This window comes from Epinephelus fuscoguttatus, linkage group LG21, assembly GCF_011397635.1.
Source record: "Epinephelus fuscoguttatus linkage group LG21, E.fuscoguttatus.final_Chr_v1".
Classification (NCBI taxonomy): Eukaryota; Metazoa; Chordata; class Actinopteri; order Perciformes; family Serranidae; genus Epinephelus; species Epinephelus fuscoguttatus.
In genome coordinates this window covers 23,246,174-23,256,994 of record NC_064772.1, presented here as the reverse complement: position 1 = coordinate 23,256,994, position 10,821 = coordinate 23,246,174, and the positions used below count along the sequence as shown (strand labels likewise).

At 39.6% G+C, this 10,821-nt stretch overlaps 1 protein-coding gene across 2 annotated transcripts in view; it reads right to left on the bottom strand.

Moving 5' to 3' along the window:
• Positions 1–7,824: 7,824 nt before the first annotated feature.
• The window catches only part of mtrr (5-methyltetrahydrofolate-homocysteine methyltransferase reductase), a 36,437-nt gene continuing 33,440 nt past the window's right edge, over positions 7,825–10,821 (bottom strand). For both annotated transcript variants that reach the window (XM_049565102.1, XM_049565103.1), the window contains exon 15: positions 7,825–8,997. In XM_049565102.1, coding sequence (XP_049421059.1) covers positions 8,853–8,997 — 145 coding nt within the window. In that variant the 3' untranslated portion in view covers positions 7,825–8,852. The remainder of the gene's footprint in view (positions 8,998–10,821) is intronic.

Here is a 10,821-nt window from a genome sequence, read left to right as displayed (position 1 = left end):
ATAAACTTTTTACATTGCTCTTGGACCCTTGTTACGCAAGAGAACCGCCAGTTTGGGGTGTATTTTTATTAATGTCCAAAAGCGTGTGCGCATGTTGTGGGGTGACTCGGAGGCCATCTCTGCAGGAGTCAAATCTGAAATAGGGTCAGGCGATGTTGTAACTCACCCTGGTTCACCCCCGACTGCACAGAAAGCACGGTAATAAATTCAGAGTCAGGGACCTCTTACATTCTGCTGTTGCACTCCTACCTGTACCTGATGTCAGTCACTATTTTATCCTCACCAACCCTTATCTGTTCATCCCGCTCTCCACAGAGGAAAATTGTTTTTGTATGCCTCTCTCAATCTCGTCTCCTTCTCTATATTTTACCCAATTTCCAGGCACTAACAGTCAATCTTTCCCTCTTTACAATGTCATTCTACTTTCTGCCTCCCTTTGTTCATCTCTTTCGCAGCGTGGCGCAGGGACTACAGCCGGACATTAATCTGCCACTGATGAGCCCCACTCACCAGACAGCTCATGGCTGCTTATCAGGCGGTGGGTTAGATTAGGACAGTCACTGGTGCCACGGTGAAGCTTCAGCAAGAGGACGATGGAAAGATTGTAGGCAAAGTAACATAGTTACTACCTTTCACATGTCTCTGTTAAGCCAGAGTTGTGGATTCAATTCACGTGACTCAAACTCAAGTCAGACTGGAGTCACAATTTTAATGACTTTAGACCTGACAAAATTGTGTCTCTTTGAAGTCATGTATCTCTTTTTGGTCATTTTGTGTCTCTATGTAGACATTATCTGTCTCTTTGGGGTAATTTTGTGTCACTTTAAAGTCATTTTGGATTTATTTTTGGTTGTTTTGCTTCTCTTTGGAAGTCATTTTGTGGCTGAGGTGATTTTGTTTCTCAGAAGTCATTTTGTTTTTTAGCTCTTTTTAGTCATTTTTTTTTATCTCTTTGACAAAACTGCAACAGACTTGTTACTGTTACTCAACTTGGGACTGTAACACCAATAACTCATGACTTCGCTTGGACTTGAGCCTTTTGAATTAAAAAGCATGTTATTTAAAAACTGTGCCACAAATCGATTTATTTCCTGAATCAACATAAACACCAGAAAGTCGACACCTTTTTCCACAGGTCCACTTTCTTTGAACCAGTCCAGCATCCAATCAAGTCGCAGTAGAGAACCATGAAGAACTAAGTTGGAATAAATGATACCAAAGATAACTTCGCTCACATACAAAAACTATGCAGTGATCAACAACAACAACAACAAAAAAAATTGCAGAATGCAACTGTGGGTGAAAAATCACAGACGGAGACACAACGATTTCCAACAAACTTGTTCTAACAAAAACTAATTTTAAAACACAAACATGATTTTTGTTCATTTAAAATATAATTCCTCTGTTGTTAAAATGGCATTACATTTGATGAAACATGCATTATGACTTGTTAAGGACTCAAAACTCAAAGTTTAGGACTTGGTACCTGACTTGGGGCTTGCCTGTCTTGAATTGGAACTTGACTTACCGTAAAACTTCAATTAATAGCCCAGGCTATTATTTGCTAAAATCGCTGAAATAAACAAGCTCATATCTGGGACAGGGCTTTAATTCCTTTTACATAAAAATGTTGCTCAGCAAAATCGGGGAAATCTTACATATACATATATATATCAATTACAAATCATTCATCTAATCTAGCGCTGAAAGACAAGGCATCAGAAAGAGAGCATTATGACACTCTTTTTATGGCACTCCAGGATTACGGCACCCGACATACTGACCCAAACGCAACTTTATCCTGTTAAGGCAATATGCGATTCAATACGATCCGATGCAATACAATATGATACAATGTGATATGATATGATACAATATATATGATACGATATGATGCGATGCAATATGATGCAATACGATACAATATGATGATATGATATGATACAATACAATCCGATGTGATGTAATATGATACAATGTGATACGATACAATACGATAGGATATAATGCGATTCGATGCGATACGATACAATATGATATGATACGATACAATATGATCCGATGTGATGCAATATGATACGATGCGATACGATACAGTACAAAATGATATGATACGATACGATGGGATGTAATGCGATACGATGCAATACGATACAATACAATATGATATATATATGATATGATACGATACAAAACGATGTGATGTGATGTGATGTGATGTGATGCAATACAATACAATATCAGCGGACCCTTGCAGACTAAAGGAATATGAATAACTTACAGGGTAATCGAGGAATGGACACATATTCTGACTTTACGACAGCTTCAGAGAAATGGAGTCACCGCTTGTTTTCTTCATGCCAGTAAATCTGAATGAATTACGGTCTTCTTTAGCGCTCATGGTTTCAGTAACATGAACTGCTGAATTGTGGAGAATCTAACTGAGCTAAAAATGTGTAGCATCTCCATAGTTTAAGTATTTATATTTGGATGTGCAATCTAAACAGCTAACTAACGTAAGCTCAAGTGGGTAGCCAACAACCTTGTTTTATACATCTAAAGAACTTCTATAAAAATGAACTGCTGGCAACCACACCAGATGTCTAATTAAGACAGGCTTTTTTTTTTTTGTTAAATTGTGTAGCTACACTGGGCTAGTAAAAGGGACTGGGAGTTTATTATAATATTTACGGTACAATGACTTGGTGCCACCTCTGCTGAAAGTCCATTCACAGTGGAAACAATGACTGAGATGCCTTCTCTATTTCATACTACAGTGACACCTTTGATAAATTCCTTAAAAAATAAAGCAGCACTACAGCAGCTCTCTAAATCCCCCGGGTTGCTTTCTCTCTTAGAACTTCATTTTGATCTCCACTCCTTGTCGTCTTGTTGTCTCTTTTTATATCGCTGTCAGATCAAACTAAATGTATTGTGACAGCTCACACCCGCGTCCCTTTCATATTTAACTTCTCAGTTATTGTACAGATGCACTGTGATAAACAAAGCACACAGACTATCTTTTTAATTTCCTCTTTCATATGCACTTTCAGATATTTTCAGTTGGACTCACTGCCTGAGCTCCATGGTAACACACGTTCAGCGTATCCAATACAACAAATAAAGACAAATGTCGAGTGCACACAGTTCATTCTTCCATCCGTCCTTAGTTTGTATACATCCTGTATTTTTTTTTTTGCTGAACAGTCTCATCTCAGCACTTAACCTTCAATTTGCATAAGTCGTTATGGCTGTGAGGACTGAGGAAGCCATAAATTCTGCTAAGTGTTCATCCATCGTTGTACGTTTTTTAAAAAAAGCCCAACCAATTTTTACATTTCTTTGACTAATGAAGACAGAAAGAGCATCCATCGCTGGGACATCATTAATACATTTGATGAGCCAAGCAGTTTCTATTTAATTCATCTGGACAAACAGTATCTGACTGGTGTGGGGAATCAGTCTTAAATGTGGCACATGTAACGTGAGTGATTATATATTTATTCTGATAATTCTTACAGTACTCTCCCCTTTGGTCAGATTAATCTAATACAGAAATACTTCTTTAAACCTTCTGGGAGAACAATACTTTCTTATTGAATACTTTCTCCTCCTGCCTGCATCAATTACAGAGAATGTTTGTTCTGCCGAATGGGAAGCAGGGGTATCTCTCCTGCTCCATCAATAAACACAGACCAGAACAACACTGGTATCTCACAGTGAAAACAGGAAACTCAATAGAAGTGCTGCAGCCTTTTTAGAAAAACATAGATTTTCCTCCAGCACTCCTGACAGATGCTGAAGTTAAAGTGTTTGTGCACAGCTGGGACTCAGGAGAGCGGGCCGACTGTGGCTCTCAGTGTGTATCTGTGTATGTTTGTGTGTGTCTGTGTGTGTGTGTGTGTGTGTGTGTGTGTGTGTGTGTGTGTGTGTGTGTGTGTGCGAGCAGACCTGTCATCGATACCACATCAAAGAGCTGAGTTGGCGTTCCTGGGTCACTGACAGCAGACATGAGAACAACAGAGACGGAGTGGAAGTGTCCTTTTAAATGATGGAACACAGGTGAGGCGAAGAGCTTGGAGCAGATGAAGCTTTCTGCTGACAGTAGTAATGCCAGAGGACTTCTCCACAAGAGCACAGTTTTCAAACTGAAAGAAAACTTCATATTTCCAACGGAAACCGTAACACTAGGAATCTACAACAGGGACTGTGCAAGGGATGGATTAAATCATGTTGTTCTCTGTGGTCAAATTTCATGGAAACTGAGCCACCCTGCTTGTTGGGAACTTTAATTTAGTGGATAACCCTATTGCCTTCCCTGCCTCTGCAACATGCACACACATGGGCGCATTATTAGACAATGAGCTCCTGGGCACAGATCTGCAAAAGGCCCCACCACCTCTTCTATATAGGAGCAAGAGACGCACAGACTTTGTGGTGGTCTCTTTTTTGTTGTTGTTGTCTCTTTGAAGTAGTTTTGTATCTGTTTATGGTATTTTGTGTCTGTGAGGTAATTTTTTGTCTCATGTCATTTTGTATCTTGTTTTGCATTGTTTTGTGTCTCTTTGTAGTCATTTTGTGTCTCTTTGGGGTCATTTTATATCTCTTATTCAATCATTTTTTGTCTCTTTGAGGTGATTTTGTGTCTCTCCGAGGTAGTTTAGTGTCTCTGAGGTCATTTTCTATCTCTTATTGGTTCGTTTTGTGTCTCTTTGTAGTCATTTTCTGTCTCTTTGAGGTAATTTTGTGTCTCTTCGAGATAGTTTAGTGTCTCTAAAGTCATTTTGTATCTCTTTTTGGTAGTTTTGTGTCTGTGAGGTAATTTTCTGTCTCTGAAGTAATTCGATATCTCTTGATATCTCTCGATATCTTTTGTCATTTTGCATGTCTTTGGAGTCATTTGGTGTCTCTGAGATAATTTCTCTTTGATAATTTTCTGTCTCTTTGAAGTCATTTTTATCTCATTTTGGTTCTTTTGTGTCTCTTTGAAGTCATTTTATGTCTCTTTGAGGTCATTTTATGTCTCTTTGAAGTCATTTTGTATCTATTTTTGGTTGTTTTGCATCTCTCTCTAGTCATTTCTATCTCTTTGATGCCATTTGCTGTCTCTTTGAGGTCATTTTGTATCTCTTATTGGTTTGTTTTGCATCTCTTTGTAGTCATTTTCTGCCTCTGAGGTAGTTTTGTGTATCTTTGAGGTAGTTTATTGTCTCTTTGAAATCATTTTGCATATCTTTCTGGTAGTTTTGTGTCTCTTTGAAGTCATTTCATGTCTCTTTTAGGTCATTTTGTATCTATTCTTTGTTGTTTTGAATCTCTTTGCAGTCCTTTCTATCTATTTGAGGTCATTTGGCATCTCTTTGAGGTCATTTTGTATCTTTTATTGGTTTGTTTTGTGTCTCTTTGAAGTCATTTTGTATCTCTTTTTGTCAGTTGTGTGTCTCTTAAGTAATTTTATGTTTCTTTCTGGTCATTTTGCATCTCTTTGTAGTTATTTTCTTTCTCTTTGAGGTAATTTTGTATCTCTTTAAAGTGATTTTGTATCTCTTATTGGTTCGTTTTCTGTCTCTTTGTAGTCATTCTCTGCCTCTTTGAGGTAATTTTCTGTCTCTTTTAAGTCATTTTGTATCTCTTTGGTGGTTTTGCATCTCTGTTTTTGAGATAATATTGCATCTCTTTTAAGTCACTGTGTCTCTTTGAGGTAATTTTGTGTCCCTCTGAAGTCATTTAATATCTTTTGGTCATTTTGCATCCCTTTGTTGTCATTTGTGTCTCTGAGGTAATTTTGTGTCTCTTTAAATCCATTTGGTATCTTGTTTTGCTTTGTTTTGTGTCTCTTTGAGGTCATTATGTCTCTGAAATGATTTTGTATCTCTTATTGGTTAATTTTCTCTCTTTGAGGTAATTTTGTATTTCTTTGGTTGTTTTGCATCTCTCTGTAGTCATTTTGTACGTCTTTGAGGTAATATTGCATCTCTTTGAAGTCACTGTGTGTCCCTTTAAGGTAATATTGTGTCTCGTTTTGGTTCGTCTTGTGTATCTTTGAGGTAATTTTGTGTCTCTTTGAAGTCATTCTGTGTCTGAGGGGATTTTGTATCTCTGAAAGCATTTTTTAGCTCTTTTTGGTCATTTTGCATCTCTTTGTTGTCATTTGTGTCTCTTTGAGGTAATTTTGTGTCTTTGACATCATTTTATGTTTGGTTGTTTTGCTTCTTTGTGTTCTTTTGTATTTAAAATGAGTGTCTTCCTGGTCAGTACGTGTTCATTTGGGTGATATTTTGTAGATGAAGTTCAGTGGGAGTACACACATGCACATTTGCAGAGTTGATTCTTCCAAAGTTTTCTCATAAGGGAGAAAACTTCTGGCTTCTACTTGCTGTTTACTCCTAAAACTAGCACTGCGTTGTTTGAACTGCAGTCATATCCACACACCTGAGCCAACTGAATTGAACATATTGTCACTCGCCTAATTAAAGTGCACTCTTTGCCGAGCTCAGGGGGGCAGAGTGTGGGAGGTTCCACTTACTCTCCTCATCATCACTACTTGTACTTTCTGCACCAAGAAGCCGAATGTTAAGCAGACCTTTCTGAAATCTCTGAGCTGGTCGACATAAAGTGCATCTCCCCACTTGGCTCACTCAACACTTCCATAATAACAGTCATTATCTTCAGCACACATCTTTCTGCTTCATTTAAGCCAATCTTAACAAGGGGTATCTATCACGGAGGTGCTACTATTCCGCGGTCGCTCTGACCTCCAGCTCTCTGATTTATTTCCGACAATCTCCTCAGCTCTATCTTTCGCTTTTGCTGCGGGACAAAACCGCCACTGTGAACCTTTTTAATTATGAAGACATAATTTAAAACTTCATCAGTCCTGGGTGGTTGCTGGACAGGGTGACACAAGCAGCCGGCAGGCTCTCCGTCTTATGGCGGGGGTCATTTTTTACCTGGAGATGAGGGCATGTTAATAGTGTAGGTAAATAAGGGCAGTACAGCTCAGAGTACTCCCAAAATTATTCACTCATAATGATCACGTGTCACTATGATGAAACTTTGCTTCTTGTTACAGCATCCATGCAAGTTGTTGTCATTTCTCCAAGAACAAATTGCATTAAATGGAGGCCATGTATCATCATGCCTGTGTGTGTGTGTGTGAGATGAGATTGGTGGTGCCATTGGAGGCGCACAGCATCATTATTTTGATTTTGTCCTCTGCTCCTGTGACTTGGCGCAGCAGCAGGACGCTGAGAGATGAGGGCGAGGAGGTGCAGCCAGCTGCGCCTGGACAAACACAAGGACAGCTCTACCTTCGACAACACTGTATTAAACCAATTATTCACTATCAGGGATTGTTTTCTGCGACAGTGAATGTTTTGTTTACTCGGCTCAAAAATGTAGCGAATGGGGGTGTCATCCACGGCGCAGGCGGCAGAGATTGTAAACATGTTTTTCTCTCCCCTCCCTACAAGAGGATAAATAAAAAGACTGCTGTTAGAAGATTTAATTCTGAGAAGCCTCTCTCTGGGGCTCTGCTGCGCTAAGAAGCCCATTGCGAAAAGCCTTCAATTAGCAGAGTACGCCTTCATCTTCTGACCAAAGTCACCTTCAGCAATCAAATTAGATCTAAATTTATAAAAACAATCACTCCCAATCAATCACAGTTTATTCCCAAATGATTCCCATTGCCTTTTGAACCTGCTGCTGAAACTTCCAGTCACCCCTCCCCTTCATGCTCACTCACACCCACGCCCACACTTCAAATAAGGTCACCTACAAACACACCTGTGCGCATGACAAAAGAAAAACTGAAGACCGTGATAATTTATGCTGAAATATTTTTTAATTCCTGATCACACAAGGCACAGTTGTGTTTGTTTCTACCACAGTTTGGGAGATTTCAGTCGGGTTTGCAGGACTTAGAAAAGTTGGAGTTCAGAGTCTCCAAACTGGCAGTCTGCTGGGTATGTGGGGGCAGACAGGCACAAACAAAGTTAGTTAGATAAATTGCTCTGGTCAGAGCTGCAATTCACGCCCTCTGCACTTAAAATTCGAAGTATAATGATAAATATGATAACCATCCTCATCTCTGAGGACTTCATTTAGGCAGAAGTGACTTTTTCAGGATCACATACATTAAAATCGGTCTTCATTACCTTAAAAAGGCTGACAAGGTGACTATAATCACAGTATTCTGGATGAAAATATGATTTTACATAACAATGGAACAAACCACGACCTGTTTTGGAATTGAGATTCATTCTCACATCATCAGTTATTTAAAAAAAAAAAAATTGCTGCTGATTATGACTCCAGAGGTAATCAGTGGTGTTTGGCACACTCTAAAAATAAAAAATAACTTGTGGAAAAAATGACTTCTATCCCCCTGAATGACAATAAACAATTTACTGTGTGTGTGCTGTTAAAGAACTACAGATTGCTGTGTTGTTTCCATCTAGGTTGGAGCACTCCCGTTCTCATCAAAATCCCTCCATCACCGCCAACGGAAGTAAATGCCTTTTCCCCAGACAGGACGAACGGAGGAGACTTGTCGACACTAAAAGCATTTTCACACTGCAGGACCAATCTCCAGCACTATTGCCCTGACCAAGATCATTTCTGTTCAAACAGCAAAGCCCAGAATGATGTAGTGAACCGATATCCCCAGGTCAGCATGGCCTATTCCATCTTGGTAGCATTGGGTGGTGTAAACTACCTCCGGGCTTCAGCATCAACAATTTTATGGTTCTAGAGGTTACAGCTGAGCGTGCTGATTTTTTTCTTTTTTTTTTTGAAGGTGTAAAAAGGCCCAGCGGATTCTGCAAATGCCCTTATCTGGTCATCCACTGTCAACCCCAGATGTCCTGTAAGTAGCGTTTCTCTTCTCTCAGCCCTGCCAGTCTCTTCATGGCCTCTAGCTGGTCCACCTGAAGCTCTGTTTTGATCATCTCCATCAGGGTGTCGTTCACGTCTTTAGCCATGTTCTTGGCATCTCTGGTGAAGAGAAGAGTGTGAATATATTAAGAGAAAAGGGCAACGCAATCAATAGACACAGATCTGAGACGGTCCTATTTGTGTCTAAGCACAGTGACCAATATTTTGTAAAAACCATAAAGCTCTGCCGGTCCAGGAGTATATCCTGGGAGGAAATTGCTAAAATCTCTATCTTGCTGTTGCAGCATATTGGAGAAGATTCATCATCCTGCGGACCTGTAGTGATATTTTTTTTGACTCCGAGGATTTCACACAGTAATGATGTTTCAAAGATCATTTACTCAGAGGTGAGTTAAGCCGCCTGGCAGTGATGACAGAGGAGAAACTCAAGACAAAGAAGGTGATACTGAGCGATACAAGTGTTGACATGACTTGTTGTATGTTTGTTTTGTTTGTTGTCTTTGTACTGTCCAAAACAATGTGTGGTGATACAGAAAAGGGGGAGTGGGTACGTATACTGTACAGACTGTAACAGATGTTGCGTCAGTATGAGGTCAGCAGCAGCAAAGGGTTTAGAGAGAGAAGTTGTGGGCAGAAAATTCACAAAATGTGAGGCGCTTCAGCACCTTTTGTTAATTTTTTATGGGTGCTCCAAAGCAGAGTCAGTCATTGGCCGACAGGTAAGGTCGGCAGCTGTACTTGGCACTGGATGCAGCCTGTTTGTTTCACGGCTACATCACGTCTCCACTGCAGCATTTCACAGGCAGCATGTCTTCGAGCAGTTTATTCTCAAGCAGCAAAATACAGGTTTTTCTCCCACTCTCTCTTATAAGCAATAATTCACTCCTGCTTTGATAGTCTGGACAATATTTGCTCAAGTAGAAATTATATTTTCATGTCCTGTTTAATTGCCTGTTTTTGTACGTTGTTGTGAAGCAGTGTGCCTCAACTGTCTTTACTGTGATTTGCATATGTTAAAGCAACAGGTGGCAACTTTTATAATGATAACTTTCTGTCACAACATCCACACAGCAGTACATGAGACAGATAGTCTGTGAAAAAATATGTTCCTCCTTCTTGTAGTGCTTCTAATTAGGGCTGGGTGATATAGACAAAAATTCATATCCTGGTATTTTCAGGCTGACTGGCGATACACAACATGTAGATATCTGTATTTTCTACGAAGTGGGCTACATGTTTTCAGCTGCAAGTCAAAGCCACATTTGAGATGTCACAAGCACTTTTATAAAACAGACTGTGATCAAATTAAAATGCAAACACAGGGATTTCATTCCCTGTTTGAATATAAGCAGCTGCACAACATGTAAATTAAAAAATATATAAAATAAATAGCAGGGCTGTACGTTAATGTTTTTGCACACAGCACTGGAGCTGCAGAGGTTTAAAGGTTTGCAGCACAGACCATAGAACTATAACATGAGTATAAAAGTATCCAGTAGGTCTGAAACAATTAAAAATCTGCTGTAATCTGACTTAAATATTTTCATTTATTTAGGCTATTATTCTTATTTATGCACAGAGCATCAACAAAGCAGTGGGAGGGAAGGCACATTAGCCACTTTGTCTGCGTTATATACAGTACATCAGTCGCTTGCATCCGGGCGGCGTCTCAATGTCACACATTAGAGTATTACTACCAAGAAGGACGGCTATGCGACAAATAAACGCTCACCTGACACAATCAAGCAGCTCTGTCTCCCACACATGCAGCGCAGCGCTGGATTGCACGTGTGCTACTGCGGTACCTTCATTCATCTCACAGACTGATTTAGCGTAGCAAGTGCAACATATAGACCGATGTTACACTGTAGACTAATTAACAGACAGATTAAACAGAGGAGCAGCTCTGTGTCTGAGTGTTGC